The sequence below is a fragment of the Phalacrocorax aristotelis genome, chromosome Z (assembly GCF_949628215.1).
Source record: "Phalacrocorax aristotelis chromosome Z, bGulAri2.1, whole genome shotgun sequence".
Classification (NCBI taxonomy): Eukaryota; Metazoa; Chordata; class Aves; order Suliformes; family Phalacrocoracidae; genus Phalacrocorax; species Phalacrocorax aristotelis.
Window position 1 is genome coordinate 10,469,431 of NC_134311.1, and position 27,659 is coordinate 10,497,089.

The 27,659-nt window shown below is 41.7% G+C and overlaps 1 protein-coding gene across 2 annotated transcripts; it reads right to left on the reverse strand.

Moving 5' to 3' along the window:
* Positions 1-793: 793 nt before the first annotated feature.
* On the reverse strand, positions 794-26,184 carry CAAP1 (caspase activity and apoptosis inhibitor 1). Of its 2 annotated transcripts, XM_075078741.1 has the most exons (7): positions 25,742-26,184; positions 24,813-25,013; positions 23,211-23,295; positions 22,078-22,153; positions 14,166-14,240; positions 11,435-11,508; positions 794-2,680 (listed from the first exon to the last, which is right to left on the reverse strand). In XM_075078741.1, the coding sequence occupies exons 1-7, from the start codon at positions 26,138-26,140 to the stop codon at positions 2,337-2,339; spliced, it is 1,254 nt and encodes a 417-aa protein (XP_074934842.1). In that variant the 5' UTR covers positions 26,141-26,184; the 3' UTR covers positions 794-2,336. The 2 variants fall into 2 exon arrangements, with proteins under 2 accessions (XP_074934842.1, XP_074934844.1); XM_075078743.1 differs by lacking the exon at positions 14,166-14,240 and having other exon boundaries at positions 25,742-26,182.
* Positions 26,185-27,659: the final 1,475 nt, after the last annotated feature.

Below are 27,659 nucleotides of genomic sequence, written 5' to 3' on the forward strand. Positions count from 1 at the left end.
AAGACAATGCACTTGACTACCAACAAAGAAAGGGAAGGGGTAGAAAAGGGGTTAAAAGAAAATGAGAAAAAAAGGTGAAAAACAAGAACGGGAAAAAAGGCAATAAATGGAAAAAAAGGAAAGGAAAAAAGACGAAGGAGAAAAAAGAAAATTATAAATCTCGGAAGAGAATTTAAGACACAATATTTTAATAGAACAAGGTCTGCAGTAATATCACAAAATAACATGTGGAAATTATCTCTGCTGCTGTTGCAAAATATCATTTGGTTTCTAAGTAACAACCAAGGGAAAATCAGGAGTAACAATACATAATACATCATTTTACTTAATAAGGACCACATTTATTAACTTCATACTTTAAAAAAGATTGATTTGTGTGCGTCCATGTGTATGTAAACGAACACATACAGAAATACTTCACTATGCATTTCATTAGCAACTAAGTATAAAACCAGCACTAAGTATAAACAAAATCAGAATTATTTTAATTGTTGTAAAAATCGTAGCAGGAAAATTAAACCTATAATAAAATTTACTTACAAAAGAAATACCCTTCAAATTAATAAAAGTAGAATTATTATTTTAAAACCTTATCTAATAGATATAAATAAATTAAATGCCTTTTCTAAAAACATTTATACTGAAATGAGGTGGATTAGGTGGATTTTCCTACTTACAGGGGACATGAAATGACTACATCAGTTAAATATTAAAAACTCAAGGTCTTCTAAATAGTCTGATTTGCTGCACTGCCCAATATACTATCCCAAATATTCAACAAAAAAGCTTCACAGTCAAGAAAAAGTTGTATTTATTTCATTTACAACACAGAAGATAAAAGCAGAGGAGAGTGATATAATCACATTATCAACAGTATAAAAACTCTGGTATTTGTAACTTTCAGGCACTTTCATAACTCTGAAAATAACATCGTTCAATTGTTCATTCGAAAGGAAAAATCCCTCCCTTTAGGAAGCCAACTTTCTAAAAATTAAGTATGCTTTTAAGTGAATCATCATTCATTTTAACTTGAATAGCTACATTATGATGAGTTAGGCCCCAAGGAGAAATAAGCAATCTCAAATCCCATCACAGAATGCTGAAGGCAGTCACACAACAAAAGACCTCTTCAGAATGGTATTTTTAATGAAGTACATATAAATCAAGTTTCTTAAGTAGTTTAACAAGTTGCTAATAAATAAAATAGCTGGTAATTTCTAACCAGGGGGTTATAAAGAACTTGGTTTTCCTAACCTTTCTGGAAGGCACCTGGCATTGCTCTATACATTGTGTGACCCCTTGAGGAGATAACGCAGCACAAAGAGACCTGATCTCAGCAAAGCATCGCACCACTGGAAGGGACCAGAAACTTGTCTCAACATTGTTGGCAGGACAAGTTTCATTACCAAAACTTAATCACCATGGCACCCGAGCAGGACAGTTTGGTCACCGGGGCGCCTGTTCAGTTCTGCTCGGCGGGAGTGTGCATGCCCTGTTGTCGCTGGAGTACACACCCTCTGCACATGCGCCCGGGCCTGGGGCTGACTGATGGGGGGAGGGGCTTGGACCCCCTAGAACTTTACAGCACCCTCTAGTGACAGTACTGGGCACACACCCCACCGCCAAGTGGGAGGCGTGGCTGTGGAAAACAGTCATTGATGATGCAAGGGAGCAACGCTATAAAAAGGGGACACCAGGGGAGGCCACGAGGAGTGTTCTGGAACACTCCCCCAGCACCAGATTTGAAGATACATCGGATGCATGGACCACACCAACTGGCGGACCGCACAGACGGAAGGACACACGGACCAACTGACCACACAGACCGCCACAGATCTGTGGTGGCAGCTATTGCAATATTCTTGTGTGCTCTCCCTTTCCCTTTCTCACTTTTTTTTTTCTTTCTCTGCTTTTCTCTTGCGTATTTGTTGTTGGCCAAATAAAGTGACTTGGAACTTGACTCCGTTTTGAGTCTTAATTCTGTTCCCGAGAATGTAAAAGGAACCTAGTCACGGTAAGTCATTGAAGTTTATCAGAAGTTAAGCCCAGCTGCCCCCAACCTCCCAGAGTTACCTGAGGTCGGTTGGAAAGCAATGGGGTTTAACCTCTGCCAAATTGTTCAACCCAACAGTAGCTCATGACACCACTCTGTCCACGTCACAGAAGCATCACACTAAAGGCAATGAAACTATCAGTGGCTTAAGCCACAGGTCAGGATACAAAATAATAGGGTTTGAATGAGGAACATCATACCCAACCCAAACATACTTAAGCACTGAATGGAACAGACATCACATCCTTCAAAACAAAATACTGAAAATTACATCTAAACAATCTCAGGGCTGGTTTTTTACATCACCAGCTTTCATCAGAGCTTTAATAGCTCTGGCCCTCATCTCGAGCTCCAGAAGCTCCAGCTGCTGTGCTGATGGCTGCACATCTTCTGATGGAGGAACGGCTAAAGTTGCTGCTTTGGGCTCCTTTGAGCTGGACTCTGCCAATCCCAGTATCTCATTCACACTTTTCTCAATGTCCTTCTGAAGGTCATCTATCTGACTGGCTCCACTTCTGACAGTGTTTTCTTGAACATCTGGGCCATCTTCTTCATTGCATGGGCCTTCTATGTCACTATCATATGCATCTGCATTTATGCTGAGGACATCGCTATCTTCTCCCTTGCCTGTAACACAAATATAACAATCATATAGTCACCTAACAACCATTTTTCATTCAGCTTACACAATGGCTTTTGCTTCAAGTGTTTCTCAGAAGATTAAGAGAGTGGCAAAAAGATGTACAAATTTAGGACAACTAATTCCTCCTCTTTTTCTCTTCCAACTTTTATGGCTGATCTAATTTAGACAAGTGTTAATGCATTTCTATGCCAACTGAGAAGAACATGCAGTATAGCAAAGCAGCAGTACCAGGAAAATTTACTCCATCCTATGGAGTTACATGATCTATTTTCCTAATTAAAATGTCATAAGGTTTTATATCATAAGGAATACTCTGCAGTGAAAAACTAATTATTGTTTATTATCTTTAAACTTAGTTTCCAAATGCAGTTTTAAAGATGGCACTTTGAAACTATTTTATATATATTAAAAGGAGCGGGACATTATAGTCTGGCACAGTACTAAAAATTAATAGACCACTTACAGTGCAACTATTCATAATCTATCAAATCTAACACAGGTATTTCAGATGTATTTAACTCAATAAAAACATGGGAAAAGTTATGGCAGTGGCTTTTAACGCTGGCTAAAAGTTGGAATTTATTACAAAAATTAGAAGACGCAGCAAGATAAAATAAAAGCAAAACTGTAGCAGGACCCATGTAACTGTTCTCACAATTTGGCTACAGAGAGACTATTGCTTTGGAGACTTCAGCCTCAGAAATTATCAGCCCTTTACCAACCTTTTTATCTTAGGAAAATGGACAATTTACAGTCAATTACTGATTTTATAGGCTTTATTTTTGCTTTTGGTAGTACCAAACGGTATCCTATCCAATGGTATGGCTGTGCTCCCCGTTAATTAGTAATGAAGGTTTAGAGCTAAAGATCTGTGGTTTTGAAATACATGTAATTTCTTACCATGAAGAAAGTTTACATTCCTACATAAGCTACTCCAGTCTATAATGATCCTCTATGTATCAAAAATATTCTTAATGTACAGACAGTATTGCAAACCTGTTTTTTTAAATTTTCTTTAATTCTCCTTTAAAAATACAGGAAAGCATGAAGACAAAGGAGCCAAACTCTTTTTAGTACTGCACACTGACAGGACTAGTGGCAAGGCGCAAAAATTAAAAAACATGAAATTCCATCTGAACACATGTAAAAACCTTTTTACTGGGAGAGTGGTCGAACACTGGAGCAGGTTCCCCAGCGAGACTGTGGAGTCTTCACCCACCCTTGTACATATTCAAAACTCAACAGCACATGGTCCTGAGCAACCTGCTTTAGCTGACCTGCTGGAGCAGGAGGATTGGGTTTGATGATCTCAAAACAGCCCTTCTATCCTAAACAATTCTGTGACTCTCTGATTCTTAAAATTAGTAGGTTGACATCTGGCTTTAAAAGGTTCTCTTTCACCGAACTGTTTTTTATTTTTTTTCAGTTGCTAGCTTCATCCATCCATACCTTTGGTTCCTGAACCTCAAATCTGTAGGGGTAGGAGTACTGATTTGCAAGGATTGCTCATCAACAATAAAAGACCCAATATACTGGAAACCCAAGCAAGTACTTCTGTGAATTGCTCTTTTTTATTATCAGACAATCAGAATGTTACTGACATTCAAACTACTTTTAAAAAAAAAAAATCAGAATGTCCTGCGTTGGAAAGGACCCACAAGGATCATCCAGTCCAACCCCTAAGGATAATGCAGTCTAATAGTCTAACACAGCAGGAACCTATGATTTTAATACCTTTAACTAATTCTCTTCCTGGCTTTTTTTCTCAAGATGCTCACATTTAATGTTTTACTGCTGAAAAAATTTCTGGAAATATATTTTCAATACATCTTCTCAATAAGAATGTTCCTTTGATGTGGGTTTCAGATCCAATATAAACAATCCTCTCCCCTTTCAAAAAAAGAGCACGCCTCTTTCAAATTACATTTTTAGAAGTCTCTGTTTTATGCTATTAATGTTTCAGTGTCTTATTATAGAGGAAGTATTTAAAAATCCATCAAAAAGAATGTGAGACTTTTCTTGAAACCACAAGTGTGAAATGTAAAAAAACTCCCCATCCACATAGTGACTTGTATTTTCTTCCTGAGTTTTTGTGCAAATCTCTCACACTAGGTGGAATTTCTGTACAAAGATTAGCAGTAGATATGGATTAGAGAAAAGTTAAACTGTTCCTTGTTAAAAATCAGTTTAATCAACTAACCTTAGAAGAGACCACTTTCACCTTTAGGGGAAAAACAAATAAGGCTTTAGGATAATGTTAGTCTTTTTAAACATTTTAAAATGCCTTTTGGTATATGGATGCATTTGATTCTAATTTATGAGCAGTGCAGAAAAGCCTTAGGAAAGACCTATTTTTCTTGGGGTTTACAACATTCCTGCTATCCTGAGCATGTGGAAAAAGAAATCAATACTGACTACTAAGAAAGCTATAAGTGCACTTTCTCTGCTTAAAAAACAAAAATGGACTTGAAGGAGGGAGGGAGGGAGGGAGGGAGGAGGGAAGGAGGAAAAAGGGGAAGGGGCAAGGGAAGGAAACGATTTCTTTTCTGGTCAGAAAAATCTCAAATTGGTTTTATAAGCAATAGTAACATTTTAAAACATAACTTCAAGGGTTTTATTGATTCAGAATTAACAATTTTTTTAACTATATACACTTAAAAAAAGATATTCAGATATTCATGATCACATGCTATGATTTCTCACAGCATTTAAGTCCTGACTTAGGAATTCTGCGTGTTACCCTGACTGAGAATGCACTCTTGATTTAGGATCTTACATAGTTATCAATCTAGTATCTCATAACACTGACTTACTGGACTTCAAAAACTGGCCATGATACTGGTAAATACAGCATATATGGGAACATATACTGCTAACATATGTGGCACCTCCAATGTTCTAGCCAAAGCTGACAAGGAAGCAAATTCAACTCCGGAAAATGTATGATAAGGAGGAACTGGAGCTCCGCGCCCACTCAGAAGGGCATGACATCAGAGGAGTAACTGAAACATGGTGGGACAACTCAAATGACTGGGGGATCGCAATGGATGGTTACAGGGTCTTTTGTAAGGACAGGCAGGGTAGAAGAGGTGGAGGAGTCACACTCTGCATTAAGGAAAACCTCAAATGTATCGAAGTCAACTATGGTGATTGCGACTGCTCTATTGAATGCCTCTGGGTTAAAGTCAAAGGGGTCATCTCCAAGCAGGACCTCACAGTGGTCATCTGCTATCGACCTCCTAACCACAATGATGAAGCTGATGAAGCAATATTTGGGGCACTAAAGCAAGCTTCTGGCCAACAGAACCTGGTCCTGATGGGTGACTTCAACTCCCCAGACATCTGCTGGAAGAACAATACGGCAACTCGCATGTCATCCACCAAGTTCCTGGAATGTGTAGAAGACTGTTTCCTGATACAAATGTTAGATGTGCCAACCAGGAAGGAGGCGCTGCTGGACTTTTGATATGCACAGAGAAAGCCTGCTTTGTAATAGCTCGGTTAGTGGCAGCCTTGGCTGCAGTGGCCACAATATTGTGGAGTTTGGGATCCTGCTGAGTGTGCTGAAGGTCAGCTCTAAGACAAGGATTCTGGATTTTAGAAGAGCAAACCTCAGTGCACTCAGGGCTCAGTTGGGAGGGATTCGATGGGAAGCTTCCATGGAATACAAAGGAAATTCTTCAAGAACTCTCTATTGGAAGCACAAAGCCAATTTATCCCCTACACAGGAAAGGGAAGTAAGTGGAACAAGAGGCACCCATGGCTCAACTATGACCTTTTGGGTGTACTCAAATTCAGAAAGGAAGCACACCAGAGATGGAGAAGTGGAGGATTATCTGCCAAGAACTACAAGGGCATGCCAAAGTGTGCAGAGATGCAGTTAGAAAAGCAAAAGCCCAATTTGAATTGAAACTGGCTGTAGACATAAAAAATAACAAGAAAGGTTTCTTCAGACATGTCAACCACAAGCAGAAAAAGAAGGGAAACATAGGCCCACTGTTAAACAGAGAAGGAGAATTAATCACCAATGATGCTGAAAAGGCAGAGATCCTCAACACCTTCTTCATCTCTGTCTTTACCAACACTGTTGGGTCCCAGGCTTTGGGAAAAAAATTGCTGATTGATCCATACACTGACCCACCATCAGTGAAGGAAGAGTTAGTATATGAAGTACTACAGGAGCTTGACCCCTACAAATCAATGGGCCCTGATGCCATCCACCCGAGGGTGTTGAGAGAGCTGGCTGACATCATTGCAAGGCCACTCTCCATAATCTTCAAGAAGTCATGGAGAACGGAGCATGTCCCAGAGGACTGGAGGAAGGCAAATGTTACCCCTATCTACAAGAAAGGCTTGAGGGAGGATCCAGGTAACTATGGGCCCATCAGCCCTAATTCAATCCCTGGGAATGTTATGGAACGAATCCTTCTGGGGGCCATCACAAGTCAAATGAAACACGATATTGGGAAAAGCCAACATGGCTTCACTAAAGACAGATCGTGATTGACAAACCTGGTCGCCTTCTATGACAAAGTGACTTGCCTGGTTGACATGGGGCGGGCTGTGGACATTGTCTACCTGGACTTCTCCAAGGCCTTTGATATGGTCCCCCCCAGTCTCCTCCTGGAGAAATTGATGTGTTATGGCCTAGACAAGTGGTCTGTGCGGTGGGTGGGGAACTGGCTGACAGGCCACACCCAAAGGGTGGTGACAGACAGCTCCTTTTCCAAGTGGCAACCTGTCACAAGTGGAGTCCCCCAGGGATCAATATTGGGCCCAATGTTATTCAACATCTTTACAAGTGATCTGGACAACGGCATCAAGCGTAGCCTGATGAAGTTTGCTGATGACACCAAGTTGAGTGGGGAAGTAGACACTCCAGAAGGGAGAGCTGCTCTGCAGGGAGAGCTGGATAGGCTGGAAGAGTGGGCCAGCAAGAACCTCATGAAGTTCAGCAAGGATATGTGTAAGGTCTTGCACCTGGGAAAACATAATCCAGGACTGCAGCACAGACTGGGATCCACCTGGCTGGAGAGCAGCCCTGTGGAAAGGGACCTGGGGGTCCTGGGGGACACAAAGCTCAACATGAGCGAACAGTGTGCTGCTGCGGCCGAGAAGGCCAACAGGGTGCTGGGTTGCATCAAAAAGGGCATCACCAGCAGAGAGAAAGAAGTCGTCATCCCGCTCTACCCAGTGCTTGTCAGGCCACACCTGGAGTCCTGTGTACAGTTCTGGTCCCCGCTATACAAAAAGGATGTCGACAGGCTGGAAGGGGTCCAGAGAAGGGCCACCAAGATGATCCGAGGACTGGGAAGCTGCCATACGAGGACAGGCTGGGAGAGCTGGCTTTGTTCAGCCTTGAGAAAAGCAGGCTCAGAGGGGATCTCATCACCAGGTACCAGTACTTACGGGGCAGCTACAAAGAAGATGGAGACTCCCTTTTTACACGGAGTCCCATGGAGAGGACAAGGGGGAATGGACACAAGTTGCTTTTGGGGAGATTCCGATTGGACACGAGAGGGAAATTTTTCACAGCGAGGACAGTCAACCATTGGAATAATCTCCCCAGGGAAGTGGTTGACTCGGCCACGTTGGACACCTTCAAGAGTCGTCTGCACAGGGTGCTGGGCCATGTCGTCTAGACTGTGCTCTTCCCAGAAAGGTTGGACTAGATGATCCCTGAGGTTCCTTCCAACCTAGGGTTCTGGGATTCTGTGATAAGTTATATAGATGAATTTCACAGAGAACTTTTGATCTTTGATTTTGGTAAGACAAATCATGATTTTCAAGCAATTAAAACTGACAGCCTAAACCATAAGTGATTCTGAAGCTATAAAAAGTCCTCCTCACAGCAGTGTGTATAAGAAGCATTTATAAGAGATGAACATACCAGGGCTAAGTAGTTTGGACCTGTTCCTACTGTGACAGTAACTACAAGATTATTATTTCAGTTTCAGATGCAGTTTTACCTATTTCCCATCCTATCAAATCAACTTTGAAGACTATATTTTCAACTACACCTTGCAATACACCAAGTATGTGAAAGATCAAAAGAAATGGGAATCAACAGGATTAAGACATAGAAATTCTTCTCTCTTGTTGCACAGCATCAGTCAGTATTTACCTAGCATGTTGCTCAACCAAGCAGCATTTCCATGGATCAAAAAATAGGTGCATCAATGGATTGCAGTTCAAAGCCTGAGCCTACTCATCATTAGGCCTGAGCCTAATTCACAGCCAGAGAAAATTTGTACTGGGTCTGGCTGGGATGGAGTTAATTTTCTTAATACCAGCCTGCATGGTGCTGCTCTTTTTATTTGTTTCTGAAACAGTGCTGATAACACCAGTGTTTCAGCTAGCGCTGAAAAGTGCTTGCACAGTCTCAGGGCTTTATCTGTGTCTTTCTCTGACCCCACAGCAAGAGGCTGGGGGTAAGCAAAAGGCTAGGACAGCTGAGCCCAGCTGACCAAAGGGATATTCTCTACCATATGACACTGTGATCAGCAATAAAAGCTCAAGGAAAGGAGGAAAGAGGAATGTTCAAGATTATGGCATTTGTCTTCCCAAATAGAAGGGAATGCATGCTGAGGCTTTGCTTTCCAGGAAGTGGCTAAAAATCTGGCTGCCAATGGGAAATGGTGAACAAACCCCTTATTTGGCTTTGTTTGAGTGCACAGCTTTTGCTTTGCTTATTAAACTGTCTTTGTTTTGACCCTTAAGTTTTTTTTGCTTTTGCTCTTCTGATTGTCTCCGCCACCCCACTCAGGGAGGAGTAATTGGTACTGGCTGGGGTCAACACACCTAGAAGTCCTTTTGGCATTGCTCATGTAATAAGTGGAAACAGAATATTAACACATTCATGTCTGTCCCACAGTTAGCATGGACCAGGAAGCTGGGCAAAGCGCCTTGTGTTCCATTCAGAACTTGGAGCCTCCAAAACTGTTAATATAGTGTTCATCCAAGCTCCTTGGCCTATAGATTTTAATTAGCTGATGGGCTTTAGTTCCCTCTTTTGCAGTTGTAATTTTACCCAGTAATAAAGATCATTGTTGGCATTTCTCATTATCTTTTTCATTTTGATAACTTTTACTTTTTCCTTCAGCTACAGTTGCAAAATTCATTTTAGCACACTTAATTTCATTTTTTAATTTTATTTTATCCACTTTTGCTTATCCTCTCATTCTCCTTTTTTTCCCTCTAGTATCACAAGCTGCAGCTCAGCAGAATGATTACAGTTATATTTTTAAATTTATATTGATATTCTCAAAAGCCCTTTAAAGCTTACATCTGGAGTGGAGCCACTGTTATAGCCCAAAGCCATCATGATACTCTGGTTGATTAAGTCATAAAAAACAACAATGAAGCAATCACCTGCAACAGTCATCAATTCCCATTGATAATACAGAAGTGGAAGACATCTGCAGGAAATCTGTCAGTTCTAAGGTCACTCAATATAGTAAAACGAGCAACATTTAACGCATTCCTCACAAAGCCATAGCAACCTGCTCCTAAAAGTTCTGATGCTTTTATTATCACCTTTTACTTCATGTAATTCCCCTCACTAATTACTTCAGGAAAAAAAAAACCATGCTTCACAAAGTTATTTCAAGAGGCACCTTTTAGACAGCATTCTGAATTGTGAAATAGTAGTTGTGGGAAGCAAATAATCTTAGGTCTTCACAGAAGAAAAATATAGCTTATAAGAATTTGCAACATTTTTTGATTGGAAAAGCTATTTCTGATGTTACTGCATACAGCTAGTCCAAATGAAAATAGTCTGAGACAGAAACACCTACAGTTCTAGTGCTTCATGTACAAAATAATACTGGTAGTTGTTATAGGGTGCTGATTTAATGATTGGAGTAAAACAAATACTGCTGCAGGTTAAGAAAACCAATTCCTTACACAGCACGTGCTCAAATGCGTACCACTGACTTACCTGCTTTTGCATTTTCTATGCTGCCAATCACGGTAGTACCTGAATGTCTCACCCATGCATTTTTGCATTTAAAAAGAGAAAATATACACGACAAAATGTTCATCCTCAGAGATTGAAAGATTTAAGTACCTCCACTGGCACTGACTTCAAGTAAAATACACCAGTTATCAGGAATGGTGGGTCTTGAGCACCATTCCATTGGACCTCAGTCCTGCATAATCAAACAAAGCAAGGTAGCATCTATCAAGACTGAACAAAATTATTCAAGCACTCCTTTGGCAAACAATTATTACAATAGATTTCTGTGAACGTCAAAACAGAGTACTGTAGACTCCTACGATCATTTCAATAGAAAGTAAAACTGATTCTCAAATAATTCAGCAAATGGTAACGGCAGTATTAGCAATCTCCTACATACCAAAAAATTGAAATGACTGAAGTTCCTCTTCAACAGAAAAACTAGATATGAAGAGCCAAATGAGCCTTGCAAGGGCTTCAGTCATGTTGCAGAAGCTAAACTAGCAAACTTTGAAGAGCTGCAATTTGCTTTTAGCCACAAAAGAAGTATCCAATCTCACAGAACTAAGAAGCCAAAGTTCCTACAATATCTTTTTCAATGTTCCCCTCTCCTTTTTCTGGAATTGGGCCCAAGGGAGAGGTTGTAACCCTACACCAGCTGATTTCTAAGAGGACGATTCTCTCTGATTGCAGCTACTGTTCAAAGGTGAGCTATCAGTTAACTGGAATTGGTCACTGCCCAATACCAATAAACAAAATTTCAGCTTTCTCCGCTACATACCTTGTTTTGATTCTTGACCTTCCAGCTTGTTGTCTTCTCTCAGAGAAGAAGTAGAGTCTATACTGTTGTCCTGTCTGGAAACAAATAAGATGACATTCTAATCTATGTCTTTTACAATTTAAGAGGTTTTTTTTCTAGGAAACATTTACTTTAACTAAAGAAATTATGGGGCAGTAGACCAATAGGCCAGATAAAGTTGAACAAAAGCAAAAGGAACACACAAAGTGCTGATCTAAGCACTTGAGAATGAGCTTTTTTTCTTTGCCTAACGATACACAAGCATAAAGCAAATATTCCCACTACACTCTAGCCTTTCAGAATAACAATCCTCACTGGTAGCCCCTTCCTCATATTAGGAGCTTTTCTCTAAAACTCAGAATAAATTGTCACACAGCTAGATGATTTGAAAGAACTATAGATTCAGTTGTACTCAAATACTACTTACTGTTCTCTTTTTAAATTAAGAAGCTATTTTTATGAAGTTACCATCACCCCACCATCATCCACCTCTCCTACAACACATCAGTTTCCCAAAGGGCCACTTTTTAAAACAAATGCAACTCAACTGTTAAATTGTATTCAGTATCTGCATTTCTCTATTTCTTCTATTTAAAGATTCCTACCCTTGACCTATATGGTTTCAACTGCTTTACACAAGGGATCAGAAGAGATACTTTTGTAAAATGTTCCTGTCCTCCAGACATTTCACATGTACTAGTTATACATACTGTGAAGTATACAGGAAGAAGGAAGGCAGAAGGACCCAGAATCACAGGAAAGAATTCAACTGCCATGTTTAGTGAGTATATTCAGAGTCGAATTGCCAGTTTCCTAACCCTGAATGTCAGTGTGGCATTGGTTTCATACATATTAATATGGAATCAATGCAACTATCCTGCCTGTGGAAGCTAAACATCACTATAAAAAGGATAGCAGTATTCTGGTATCACAGATGTAAATATAATGACTTTAACAACTTTTTTTCAGTAATGGCCTGAAGAGTTTTCCTAGAATCGAACACAGATCTATTTTCCCCACGCTCTCAAAGATATTTTTTTTTCCAGTGTCCAATGGCTATGTCAGGAGGGAGAACGCCATCGTACTTCTAGCCATCTTGGTCTGAAAAATAGAGTTACTTTGATTACTATTTCCTTTTCTGTAGTAGCAAAGGTTACAAATCAATAGACTCTTCTGTTTCTCCCACTTTTTGTACCCAGTGCAACAAGGAGAATGTGTAGCTGTTTCCATTTGAACACAACACCTGAAAAAAAGATTTTTACATGTTCTGCACTTCAAGTAAGGAAACCCCAAGAGAAATATACTGTTCAATGCCATTATAATAAACTAGGAACAGACTGTTTACTGTGATGCATTTTTCTCAGAACTCAGTAGTATGTATCCTTTCAGTTTGCTTTCCTACTTGGTCTACTCAAGAAGTATTCTCCCAGCCTTCTAATCTCTGTTGGACTTTCCATTCCCAGGCAGGGCTGAAAGAGAACTGTGCTGGTTTTGGCTGGGATAGAGTTAATTCTCCTCACTGTAGCTGGTACAGGGCCGATGGCACATTGATGCTTTAGTAGTTAAGTAGGGGCTCAGTGTCACTAAGCAGTGCTTACACTAGTCGGGGACCTTTCCAGCTTCCCGCACTCTGCCATGTGGGCAGGAGGCCAGGAGGGGCGGGGCCACAGCCAAGGCAGCTGACCCCGACTGGCCAATGGGGTGTTCCTTCCATGCCATGTGACGCCATGACCAGCACAGTAACGGGGGCAGTTGCCGCGCAGGGGGCGGTTGCGGCTCGGGGAAGGGCGGCACCGGGTTGGTGGGTGGTGAGCGGCTGCATCATGGGCTGTTGGTTTTGGGTGTTTTTTCCCCTTCCCCTGTGCCCTGGGTTTCACCTCTCTCTCATAATTTTCCTTTTCATTGCACTACTGTTGTTGTTTTTATTATTTTAATTATTAAACTGTTATTATCTTAAGCCATGAGCTTTCTCACATTTACCCTTCTGATTCTGTCCCCCATCCTGCCAGTGGGGGAGTCAGTGAGCAGCTGTGTGGGGCTGAGTTGCCGGCTGAGGCTAAACCACAACAAGAAGGAACAGATAGAAACTAGATGTTCAAATAGCTATCCTAAGCAGGAAGTTCTGTATATATGGCTAACACCTTCAGAAAATTATTTAAACTTTGCCTCTACTCAGAGTTCGCTCATTTATTTTCTATTCCAGTCATCAATCTTGTACTACAAAGGCCAGAGGTGTTGCAAGATGGATTACAGCCCTCACCTGTTAGGTGTAAAATAAATCCAGGAATTCAACAAATAAAATCAGGTCTGCTGTATGTGATGGTTTAGACATGTTAACCAGAGTCTCAATCTTTCTGCTGTCATGGAGGAGAAGGAACACTGGGCCACATACCACTACCATGTTCAACTTGTAAAGTGCCTTGAGCAAAGGACAGGCTGTGAGGAAAAGTTTTGCACTCATACACACGCCCATAATGTCAGGGTTAACTGAGACCCACTCCAATTACCACTCCAGTGAAAACACCCTCTCAGCATTATCAGTGCCAGGCTCCAGGCCACAGCTTAGCACTAAAGCCTAACTGTTCTCTGCTTTGAGAGAGTGCCAGCCTCCTACCCAGCAACATTTCCCACCCACCTCCATTACTGGGTTTGTTAGGCCAGATGCCAGCACAGACCACCAGATAAATCTGTCCATGATGCTGTCACAGCTCACCTTCCCAGAAATTTCAGGTTTTGCTCTCCTGTCACTTGATGAGGTTCATCACACTCAGTTCTCCATTGCAGTGTCCTGTCGATTAGGTTATGCATTTAATGGTGAGTCATCATAAGCACAAAGGCACAATGAGGAGCACAAAGGCCCAATGAGGAAAACTGCAAGCAGAGGAACCCTTGTAACTTCATTGATGCAGCCCAAGTTGCTCGTAGGGTTGGAGGAAGGAGAGCAACAGCCCATTTTCTGGGAACAAAACCTAGTAAGAGCAGTCAGCTACAGAAATCACCTTACAGGCTGAAGGGTGTTACAGCCTACAGGAGCAACGGCATCTGCATAGGATGCTGGGGAAGAGCATTTCAGGATTGCATAAAACTTACCAGCAGATGTTTTTAAGGGGAGTGTAGGAATGTGTAAGGCAGCATGGGATGTTTAAAAACCAAAGGTGGGAAAAGGGAGATACTGAGGCAGACTGAGACAGAGCAAGCACAGGAAAAAAAAAAAAGAAAAATATAAAGGACCAGCAGAGCATAAACAGGCTGCTGGCCAGTACACTTGGTTGGTTGTACAACTTGGTACCAGTTGCTGGCCAAGCCCTGAACCCAATCACCACAGCCTGTCCTGCCTTCTTACTGAACCCTATTGCTATACTATCTTTCCAAATGAAAGGACACTATTCTCTGTATGTATGTGCACGTGTGTGTGTGTCTGTAAGTGCCAGCAACTGCAATGGGGACCATAGGTCACAGGGACCTGCAGGACTGTGCTGCCATAAACTACACAGAATGAAAACATGCACACTTCCTCAGGGAATTTCAATATCATATATCAGTGTATATATGCAGATGCTTGTAATTCAACAGCAAACCTCAGCCTTGTCTAGCCTGCAAGTAGGATGAGAGATCAGGGAGTCAGGTACCAGACAGACTATAAGATCAGAGGACAAATTCCTGAAAGAGACCAGGTCTGCAAAAAGGCTACTTGAGGGACCATAGCTCCACTAGATACCCAAGATATCAACAGCCTGAGAGTCAGTTACTGGGAACAATCATAAACTTGCACCAGCTATCAGAGATGTCTGTGTGCACAAAGGGGTATAAGCGGCAACTGGAGTGGGGATGCAAACCTTGTGGGCTTGTACGCCCAAGTGCCGGCAACTGGGGAGGGCAGTGGATCCAGGACCATATCTGGTCAACAGATCTGGAAGGATCCACCTTTTTTTTTTTTTTTAGCAACTCCCAATGATTTTTTGTACTTAGTCACTCAAATCTTGGCCAAAATAAGATTCTGATACACCCTGCTCATCATTAAGTGCAAAAGCTGCTTAGAGTGCCCCTACTTTATCCTCCCTCACACACACGCTTCATCATGTTGAACTGAGTAGTCACCTCTGCACTGGACAGCAATGTGTCACTTGGGAAAGTCTGATGTTGCACAAATGGTTTCCAGGCAAGAACTTCACATCTCTAGTTATCACCCTGAGCTCCAACGTGAAATTTTACTGAGGAATTACACCCACCCCTTTGACAGAAAACTCAGAGTGACCTCTGTGGTTCAAACACTGGCTGTGAAATTATCTACGCCTATTTTAATAGCTACATGAAAAGAAATAATAATTTGAAAAATCACACATCAAAACATGTTGTAAAGTTTCCTCCAGATGCCTTAACACTATCACTGATTAAAGCAAAACTACATTTCTTTAAAGACTACCTACTGTCAGCAAAAGACTTTTTAGAACCCAAAAGTACTTTTACAGCACCTGTTTTCTTTCAGGACTGATTGGATTGGGCTGTGCTGCTGGTGAACCTTCACTACTTCATTTAATACGCAGGCATTTTGCACCATCGTGTGGCCAAGCAGCAGCACTTCAGTTCACAGTTCAGTTTTGCTCTCAACTCCTTAACTTCGTTTTATTTGTTTCTAAGAAATATTTTTTTCCTTGTTATATATAATGCAGCATAGATTTAGGAAGGGCAGCACAACAACATGTCTCCAAACAATGGGAGCGAAAGATATGCTAATCTGGCACAGTACACAAATTTAATACCCTCTTTGATATGGTCCCCCCCAGTCTCCTCCTGGAGAAATTGATGGGTTATGGCCTAGACAAGTGGTCTGTGCGGTGGGTGGGGAACTGGCTGACAGGCCACACCCAAAGGGTGGTGACAGACAGCTCCTTTTCCAAGTGGCAACCTGTCACAAGTGGAGTCCCCCAGGGATCAATATTGGGCCCAATGTTATTCAACATCTTTACAAGTGATCTGGACAACGGCATCAAGCGTAGCCTGATGAAGTTTGCTGATGACACCAAGTTGAGTGGGGAAGTAGACACTCCAGAAGGGAGAGCTGCTCTGCAGGGAGAGCTGGATAGGCTGGAAGAGTGGGCCAGCAAGAACCTCATGAAGTTCAGCAAGGATATGTGTAAGGTCATGCACCTGGGAAAACATAATCCAGGACTGCAGCACAGACTGGGATCCACCTGGCTGGAGAGCAGCCCTGTGGAAAGGGACCTGGGGGTCCTGGTGGACACAAAGCTCAACATGAGCAAACAGTGTGCTGCTGCGGCCGAGAAGGCCAACAGGGTGCTGGGTTGCATCAAAAAGGGCATCACCAGCAGAGAGAAAGAAGTCATCATCCCGCTTTACCCAGCGCTTGTCAGGCCACACCTGGAGTCCTGTGTACAGTTCTGGTCCCCGCTATACAAAAAGGATGTCGACAGGCTGGAAGGGGTCCAGAGAAGGGCCACCAAGATGATCCGAGGACTGGGAAGCTGCCATACGAGGACAGGCTGGGAGAGCTGGCTTTGTTCAGCCTTGAGAAAAGCAGGCTCAGAGGGGATCTCATCACCAGGTACCAGTACTTACGGGGCAGCTACAAAGAAGATGGAGACTCCCTTTTTACACAGAGTCCCATGGAGAGGACAAGGGGGAATGGACACAAGTTGCTTTTGGGAAGATTCCGATTGGACACGAGAGGGAAATTTTTCACAGCGAGGACAGTCAACCATTGGAATAACCTCCCCAGGGAAGTGGTTGACTTGGCCACGTTGGACACCTTCAAGAGTCGTCTGCACAGGGTGCTGGGCCATGTCGTCTAGACTGTGCTCTTCCCAGAAAGGTTGGACTAGATGATCCCTGAGGTCCCTTCCAGCCTGAGATTCTGGGATTCTTTCATGCCATGCTAGTAGATAACCACAGCAATGTGAAACTCCTCTTTTTATCAGTCTTTAAAGAGACTTCTCCCTCAGGATGACAGTTAAGTTTGAAGTCACTCTTCCAAGAGAGAAATTCAGCACTTACTTTTTTTAATACTTTTGCAAAGTATGTTCTTTTCAGCAGAAAGGAGCTAACTATTACAGTTTGTCGGTGACAAATGCTGTCAATTTAATTCACCATATGCTAGCTTTTCACGTTGGCATGCTCCATAGTAGTGCGATGCTTACATGGGCTCATGCACGTGGATTCTGTACTGAACCTATTACTTTCAGGAATCTGCATAGCTGTCAAAGAAATCTGGGTTTAAGGGAAATTCAGTACCACAACTCCAGCAGATTATGCAGAGTGCATAAAGACGGAAGCAGAGGTTGGGAAAAGGGATAGTGGTCTGAGGAGTGGACAGCTAAGGATTAAGAAAATAGCACTGCAATACTGGTGGCTTCAATTCCAAGCACTGGCAGTAATTGGGGCTGGAGAACAGCAGGAAAAGTTTTGTGACAGAAGAAGAAAAGTCTTAATGCTGGACTAGAAGACAGTCTGACAGCATGAGATACAGTCATGCTGATGCTTTCCTTACAGTGCTTTTAACAGTCATTAAGAAACATTCACCTAAATCTCTGGAGTGAGGCTTGAGATCAATATTTCTGCTACTCTGACATAAAGATGATGTGCCTTCCTAAATTAAAATTTGCCTTTGAGGTTCCAAGGTTAAAAAATATTTCTAGAAGTCTCAAGTCCTTGTAAGCCTCCTGCAAATTTTTGTTCCAAGGTTAGTTTTCCATGACAAATGAGAACTAAAATAATTAACACCGAGCAATTTTAAAAAAAAAAATCCATACAAAGTAGTGCTCCTCAGAAAAGGTATCCCAAATGACAGATGCTAACCAAATAGTTTAATGGCTATGAAAGGTCCATCAGTCTGATTACAGGTGAAGTTTGAGGACACCATGAGAAGAGAAGACACTGAACAGATGCCAAGTTCTAATATATATGTTCAGCGACTCATGCATCCTATTCTTTCAGTCATTACAAATGGAGAAGATAACCAAATCATCCTAGAGCGGTAAATATCAGATGGCAATTGCATGCTTGTGAACAGCCCAGTACCCAAGAGCAAAACACGTTAAAACAAGGCAAGCTTTTAAACTGCTAACCTTTCTAAAACAAAACAAGCAGAAACTGCACACACGACTGCAAAGCAGTAAAAAACCTATCAGTTCTTGAAAGAGCAAATATTAAACTACAAATTTTCACACAGTGAAAAAATAAGCACATTAGATTTTTCAAAGCAAAAGATCATTTACTCACATTGTACACATAAACATATGATCACTATAATATTAGCGTGCTTGCTCTTAATACATGCTTTATTACTACATCAAATAATTTACTTGCAGTCCTTCTGTTGGAGGGTATTTAAAATGCCAATTCAGGGAACAGGAAAGAAATAGCTCAAGGATATGCTAATACCTTAAGAGTGAGATGGAAAGAGTGCCTACTTGGTTTTGCAGGACATTAGTGGCTAACACCTTTCAATTAAAGATCTGTCATTTAGCTGGAAACTTGTTATGCAGCAATTTTCTCGGTTTAACAGTATTCCATTGCAGACAGTAACAGAGAAACAATCTTAGAACTGTACAGTTAAAAATCTACATAGGGCTCACAAGTAATAAAGCATAGCTACTGTAAGAGCAATTTCCAGTTATTGGCAAACATCGGCCCTGTGCCCTCAATTCCTCTGCATGCTTATTCCAGGATTTCTAGTGGTGACAAAATAACGGACCAAGTGTTTTTACATGCTAATAGAAGCATCTGAAGCTTTTACAGAGCTGAAATTTAGGAAAAGTCTCATGACTTCTGGTTCTGGTGACAGAATGAGGGTACGTGCATCAGAAAAAGGGAGGTTCCATTTACAATTACAGATGTGATACTATGCAAAAGTTTCAGACGAAGATCTGGGTTTTGCAGCCTTCCCCGTACCTGGAGCAACTTCTCTAAGTCACTGCTACTTTTAGAAGGTACAGACAGGAAGCACATCTTTAGAGACAGATAAGTATTTGCATATTTGGGCAGGGGGGGGTGGGGGGGAAGACAGTACGAACTATACCCTTCTATGAAAACCTCTATATTTTGATACACTTCTAATTTCTTCAAACTCATTGATTTCAGCTTTCTGGATTTCTATTGATATATGGACATTGGTGAAGGTACAAGTTTGTAGAATTTTTTTATTTTTTTTAAAGAACAAGGATGAAAGAAACAAACTGATGTTTCCAGTCAGTTAACAAATTTTTTACTGGAGTAAGACTTGCTATTCAGATTTTCCCTTACCATGTTTACAGGTCCATGAAAACAACTAAGACAAGTCAGACTTAAAACGAAAAAGCTTTAATGCTGCATCATTAGTAGAATGGAGGAAAATCTAGTCATTTACAGGAAAGCCTCAAGTAATGAAGACAAACTATGTGGAACAAACAGTGAGAAAATAAACAAAGAAACTGCCTTTTTCATTCTGAAAAATCTTTTATTTTCCTAGGGCAAATTCACCCATTTGAGCTCAGATGATAATTAAAAAAGTTAACTTAAATGCCCAAAGATTAGACCTATTAAGTAAAAAGGACTCGTGACATTTTACGATTATAAAAGCATAATATTGTTCTACTTACTGAGCACTGGGCTTCATCCTTCATATAAACCCCTAATTTTCCTCATTTCACCTATTTCTTCCTATCCTTTTACTTCTTTATCATCCAAAGAGCTTTCCCTTTTTTCTGAGTTTGTTTTGTTTTTTAAAGCTAGCACACAGCTGAACCTATAAGCCAAGGTTCTGAGATAGCACACTTGTGTGTAGCATACTATTTTTTAAAACCACTGCATTAAAAGAAGAAAAGCCACAATTCCTACACCAACCTATCTGGCCTAGCCAGTTTGGAGGGGGCTGAAATATTAAACTATCAGGATGGTGATACAGATACAAAAACCAGGGGCACCTCAACCATTCTATTCATCAGAGGAAGCAATCTGCTCTACTACTTTGATCAACATATCTTAAGTTTCTTCTACTTTTTTTTAAAAATACAATTTCTTCTTGATTTTGCTGCCAGTTACTGCTCACATCTTTCTCACCAGCCACATAAAGTGACACATCTTTGTCACTTTTTGGTAACTGCAGCAACAGTTAAGAACTTGGTCAGTTTTAATTCTGCTGTACTTCAATACAGCTATAAGAAAAGGTAGACAACACCAATTCACTTTGGCTTACTCACTGCTTATGCCTGAAGTATTACTCATACAGCGTGTAATAGCAGACTTCCAAACTGCAGTTTAAATCCTATAGATGTTACTTTCCTCAAACTTTCCTACTTCGCAGAATCACAGAATGGCAGGGGTTGGAAGGGACCTCTGGAGATCATCCCGTCCAATGCCCCTGCTTGAGCAGGCACACCCAGAGTAGGGGGCACAGGAATGAATCCAAGCGGGGTTTGAATGTCTCCAGGGAAGGAGACTCCACATCCTCCCTGGGCAGCCTGTTCCACTCCTCAAGGAGGCTGGACAAGGGCAAGGGAGGTTTGCCATGGCCAAATGGATTGTTAAGTGTCTTCAGATACCTGCTAGTTAAAAAACGGTAAATCCTGCTTGCTTTCTGTGTTTTATTGGTTTATTCATTAATTGACAGTAACATTTTCTCGTTTATAGGTTTTTACCAGCTCAAATCATTACTTCATTTGCATATAAGTAAGACTTTACTCAATCTGCGGTAGCTGAAGTCATAAATAAATACATGTCTCAACAGCAGCTCGGAAACACTGTGCAGCCGTGGAACTACCTTCCTGAAATCTAGAGGCACTAAACCTCCCATACCTCTTTAATATGAGGAACATTTCATGTATTTTGCAATAGTAAAGAGCTTGCAAATTAGTCTTTAAAAAAATTCATCTAATTCCTCCAGGCATCAAAATCCTAGGCATTTTCATGGTTTCCTTAGCCAACAAGTTTGTCTTCACATCCTATTTAGAAGCTCACTGGCAAAGCATCAATCACTTAATGGACACTTCTTGATGTAGAGACCTGGAATCTAGTGTATTTTGTAGGTTTTTATTTTTATTTTAACTTTTTACATACCCAGCAGCGGGCAATGTCCAAAATAGGAAAATTATTCCACATAAATGGGTGTACTGACACCACTCACAGATCATGTAGGCAAAAAATAGCAAAGGGGGGGACAGAGTCACAAACCAACTCCAAATGGAATCCTAGAAGAAATAGTATCAGAGGGTATTAAATCCATACCACACGAGAAAAACTGAACCATCACTTAACTTAGTATCACTTCAATTTCTACTGTATTTGTATGATGTGTGATGAGATGTAGTGAAAGAAGATTATTTCATAGAAAACTTCATGAGTTGTTTTGAATCAGAGACAGGATCAGAAACCAGGCCTCTGTTAAATCAAAAATACTGATCAGAATGTGAAATTTGGATTATTACCACTACCCTTCCCATGCATTTGTTCCTATTTAGTAAGTCTAGATGAACTAACCAAAGCAGCAACTAAGAGGTACTTTAATCTGCCCAACACCAGTTTATTGTCTTGTATTGTCTCAGAGGTTTATTAAGTTTGATCATTTCTCATGAAAAATAACTGTATTGTCCAGCATTCTTGTATCATTTTTAAGTGCTTTGTCTTTTACTCACTGACTGACTGATTCACCTCCAGTCTTGTCTCCTCCATCTGCCTCCTCGTCAGTATCAGAATCAGCTCCAACCTTGCCTAGATATACACAGTTTCAAACATGCACATTTAGGCGGGTAATATAATTAATCCCACACAGTTAGGCTTACTTTTAATTATTAATTCTATTGCAATAATCAGAAGAGGGTTTTTTTCTCCAGTTAAAGCAGATGTTCTAAAATTAGACTTACACAAACCAAAAACCTTATTTCAGTTACACTGTATTATGAAAAAACAGAATAACTATTGCTAGTACAATACTATAGGCACTAAAAATAAAGCACAAGAGACAAAATTAACAAGATGTAGTCCCCAGCATTCAAGATTTTACTAATTCCACTTAACTGAGAAGACAGCAATACATTTTCAAATGAAATCTACAGCCCTTAAATATCAAGTGCAAGTTCAGTAAGATACTGAAAAGCTGGAATGCCATTCCCTTAATCAAAGTACACAAACTGTGCATCTCAGCAGGGCAGAAGGATCCACCAAGAATTCTTTAACTATACAGAATACTCTAGTGCAAATGCTAATAAAATTGAGCCGGTATGGCGGTATGTCGGATTTCCCCTGCAGAGAACCAGAAGGCAACTTAATGTCAGCTCACCTAAAATAACGGATTGCAAGCAATACTTCTACACTCCTGCTTTGTTTTTTCCAAAAAGCCAAAAGTTCTGTTCTTAATTTCGGTACTAAGGAAAAGCAGCTTATACGTCTGTTTTCTGAATGCATGCCTAGTACCTTCTAAATCCATGGACGATTTCATCCAAGCTCAAAATATCAAAACCAAGCAGAGATATATAGGCACACTATATATACTATTAGCATGTGTATATATGTAATACTAACATATATACGTATACTAAGATATATACACACTAATGATACTTAGTGTGTGTACATATGTCTATGTATACCATACTATTATACATACATACTAATATATATTATTGTACACATACATTATGCATGTGTGGGGTGTATCTATACGTGTGTGTGTATATATACATAAAAATAACTAGAAACGGAGTGAAAATCCAGTTTAGAAGCAGACTATTCTCTGGTGTACAGCCACGCCTAAAAGTGTCATTCATACCTTCAAGTATCTTCAATAGTTTTTTTTCAGATAACAGCTCCAACTGCTCCAAGCAAAGCCTTTTGATTTCATCCATGGAACAGTTCTAAGACAGATAAGACAGACCATGAGCTACTACAAATTCCTGAGGACAGAGAAGTTATGAAAAGTACTACTCCAACTGTACTGAATGAAGAGTTAACTCAGACTGCAAGTTCCTTCCCTATTCTGACCTGCATTGATGCAACTATTGAAGAACGCCAGGTAGGTAGGTAGCTTTGACAACTACCAGAAATAGTGGGGGGTGGGGGGCAGGGTGTGTCTGAAAAAATAAACAAAACACACTATCAGTTACTTGACCTACGGCTTGGTGTTTTCACTGCAGCTGCAACACTGAGGAGAAGAAAGAGCAGGCCATGTGTGAAGCAAACAACTGTAGCCCTGATTTGATTATTCCCAATTCTCCACCACTCAGGAGCTGGTGGATTACGTAATTAAGCCTGCAAAGACCACAGCCAACTGTTGAATCCAAGTTCATGAACTGAAACAAACACTGCTGCTGACAACACACCAACAGTTGTGTATCATAATAAAGAAAACATAAGAAATAGGTAACCTGTGATCCACTTCCCATGCTTGATACTGCCGCACGCTGCCACAGATTTTATGGGTATTCCAGCTACCTTCACATCTTTCATACTACATGGTTTCCCTCTTGGTGAAATAAAATGATCATTTCACACTTTCAAATGAACTATGATACCATGTACAAGTACCAAATTTAGAACATGCTGAGCATATTGTAACATTCACAGCCCTCCTGCAGGTTTGATTCTACACCACCAGGCAACTTCTTTTCAAACTCAATAATATCTTTGCCTCCAGCTGCACCAGGCCTCTTCTCCCACAGATGAGAAATGGATGAGACTGTACGTAATTCACTATGTGCTTAAAAATGAAGAAGTCCTGCCTCACATTAATAACATGACTCATTAAGGTAAAAATTAAAGACAAAAAATTTTAAAATTATTAACAAACAAGACACAAATGGCATTTCACTTGTAGAAGAGGAGGCTTCCTCTTCTACACAGGCTGCTAGCCTAATTGATGATTACCAAGTCCCACAGTTCACAAGACCCAAAAATCATATGTTCTAAGCCAGTAAAACTCTAGCAATACTACCACTAAAGCCGTGTATCAAGAAGGGGTTTTCATGCCCTATCGCAGACATTAATACCATACAAAGAAATTCAGTTGACACAAAGAAAAATCAAACTTTTATTAACAATACAGCATATTTATTAGTGCACAACACTACTGAATTTACTCCATGCAATTATGAAACTCTTCTTGCATTTAACTAACCAGTACAGACACAGCATAAAAATAAGCAGCCTGCAGCTCAGCAATGGTTGAGCAGCGGAAAAAAGAGTAAGCTTGAATAACTATATGAAATCTTAAAAAAGTCTCACTTTCAGAGACTTGATGTATCTTTATTTAAGAAATACACAGGTAGCTTTTACGCTGAAAGTCCATTAGACTTGAGAGATTAATGTGCTTTGTTACACAAGCATTCAAGCTTGTAAAAAGTATATGTATATTAAGGTAAGCGTATTTCAGTACCTTTAAAATATCAGGCAGCATCTTTTGTAGCTTCTTCTCTCCTATGACACAGAAACACTGTTGAAGCATTTCTTTTTTGTCTGAGATGTAGAAACTGACTGGTTTGAGCGACACGCTGAGATCTAATCCTCCTTCTTCTATATCACTGGGTTGTTCAGCTTCTTCCACTTTTTCTCCAGAGGGTACATTGCACTTCTCTTCCTAAAACCAAGGATAGCATGTACAAATTTTACCTTTTCTAGTGAACTAGAAAAGGATACTTAGAGCTTCATTTGTGCTTCCAGTAATTCACCATTCATAACTGCAAGGTACATCTTCTGAGCTTCCAAACAGCATTTTAGTTTGCAAAGTAACTGCATTACAGAACCTGTATTTCTGGTTACTGAAACTATTCTTATGCTAGGGGAAATTTTAAAAGCTTCAAGATGCAAAAAGTACTTTTAAATATTAACTGGAAAATATTATTTGCAAGTACCTAGCTTACGCACAAAAGCATGCTTTAAGGCAGGAGGAATCCATCTCCCTGATCTGCTGTGCAATTACATCATTAATCTTATAATTTGCAGCTACTCTGCTAAGAAGGAAATTAGCATATGATTCCCTGCGTGGCGTAGTCTTCTGGGAATAAAAGCGGGCTTTGTATCAGAAAATATACCTTCCGCAGGTCAGTGTAAGACAGGTAAAAACCAACAATGCAGGTAGACACGCGTTTTGACAGCCCCAGGACCCACCCGGGAGCGCGTCACGGAGCTGCGACACCCCGGCGACAGACTCCCAGCCCTGCTGCGAGCGGCAGCACCGCGGCCGGTCCCCCTCAGAGCTTGTGCCCCCGCAGCCCCGGGCCCGGGAGCGGGGGAACCCCGAGCCCCGTCACCCCGCGTTGGAGGGCGGAAGGCAACGGCCGGCGCTCGCCCCCCCTCCCGCGCTACCTCCAGGGCGCCGCGGCTGGACTCGGTGCTCCGCCGCTTCCTCTCGCCGCCGGCCGGCCCCGAGGCTCCCTCCGGGCAGCACGATCGCGAGCGGCGCCGCTTCTTCTCCTTCGAGGACCTTCGGCCCGGCATGGCCCCGCCGGGGCCCGCTCGCCGCTCCCCGCCGCCCTCACATCCGCGCGCGGCCCGGCCCGCGCCCAGGGCCCCGCGTGCTTCCGGCAGAGCCCTGATAGGCCGCCCGCCGGGCGCCAGCGCCCGCCCTTCGGCGCAGCGTTCGCAGTGCGCGGCGCCGGCCGGGGCGTGGCGGGGTGGCGGTGCGCGGCCGTGTTTCGGGTGGCGGTGGGGAATGGCGCTGTTCGCAGCCGTGGGCAAGCCGTCCGACGCACAAACGCCTCTCATCCCCCGTAATTACTGTTTAACCCCGACCGGTTTTCCCTGGCTTTAAACCCATTTCAACAACGTGAGTGTCACCGAAAACCGGCAATAGAACGCCTTAGCGCTGGGCGTGCGAAGGGGCAGGCGGTGCTTCATTCGGGGCCGGGTGCACGGCGGAGCTCTGCGCCCCGCGCGCACACCTACTGGGGCTCCTTCCGACATTCGCACGCGGCAAGCTCGCGCACCGCGCCTATCTATACATAATCATTGGCCCGACGGGGCACCCTCGTCTCCCATTGGTCCGTGTCTTTTCTGCTTAGTTTTAAGCAGAAGTAGTTAAAACTACAGTGGGTTGTTTTGTTTTGTTTTTTTTTTTAATTCACTGCGCACGCCCAAGAGGAGTGTCGGGGTGGTCCTTTCGTCCCGCGGCTGGGTAGGGTGTGGCGATCTCCGCCGGCCCGAACTGGCTTGCGCCCGGTTACGGGGCTTCGGCAAGCTGCCGGGGTGTGCAGCACCTTCTGGGCCAAGGTGTTCCCTTTTATCAGAGCTGACTGATTTGTGGCCTTCCCTTATCTCCACACCCTTCTTTCTTGCAGGATGATTCCATTTCAAGGACTGTCAGTCCTACTGATTTGTACCTGTTTGAGGAAGTACTCGTTAGTGAGGCATGCGTTGCTAATACCCTCTTATCCAGCCTAAGTGTTATTTACTGCTTTGAATATTCTAAAATTTTCAGGTGTTATTTTCCACTCCTAACTGTGATCCTTTCTTAACTACTACTAACTCTGGTCCTATTCCATTTCATCCAAGAAGAATACATACGTTTGAGGTAATGTGGGGACCTTCATTCTCCTCCTTTGGCAGCTCTTTGGAACGAAAGATCCTGTCTGAAGCCGTTCAGAAAGCCAAGTGGATGACAGACAAAATCCAAGCAAACTCCATTATCGGGGTAACATTGCCACTGTGCTCAGTGGCACCTGCAAAACATCTGAATAGATTTGTAAAATGTTCTGCCTGGGGGAGAATCTTTAATGCTGATTTGTCTAGTCTAGTTCTAGGCTTCACTATAGTCCATATTGTCTGCCCAGCAGAGAGACATTCGACTTAATTAAAATTAATTACAATTAATTAATTGTGCCAGAGAAGCACCTCTCAGACTTGCTTAAAAATTGGTAGAGCAGCTGTTCTGAGCCTCTGGTATGAAGCTTTAAGCAACAAGTTACGCATCACAGTAATCACCTTAACTCGGTTCTCATGTAACCTTTTGTCCCCAGAAACTTTTTCTTACTGATTTGATCGAAGTAACTGATAACTCCTGCAGAGGGGTTTTCCATTAAAAATGGTTCAAGCATGTAAATATCCATAACGAAAAATCAAATATACATATCCCATTGAAAGATAATGTCAACAATAAATTTAGTTTTTCTGTGATATTTTACAAGTATTGCAGAAGTGTGACACAAATTATTTTTCATGGGATGCAAGCAAGTAGGAATCACTGCTGTTGAATGCAGATGACCACTCTGCGTTTCAGTAAGGCACT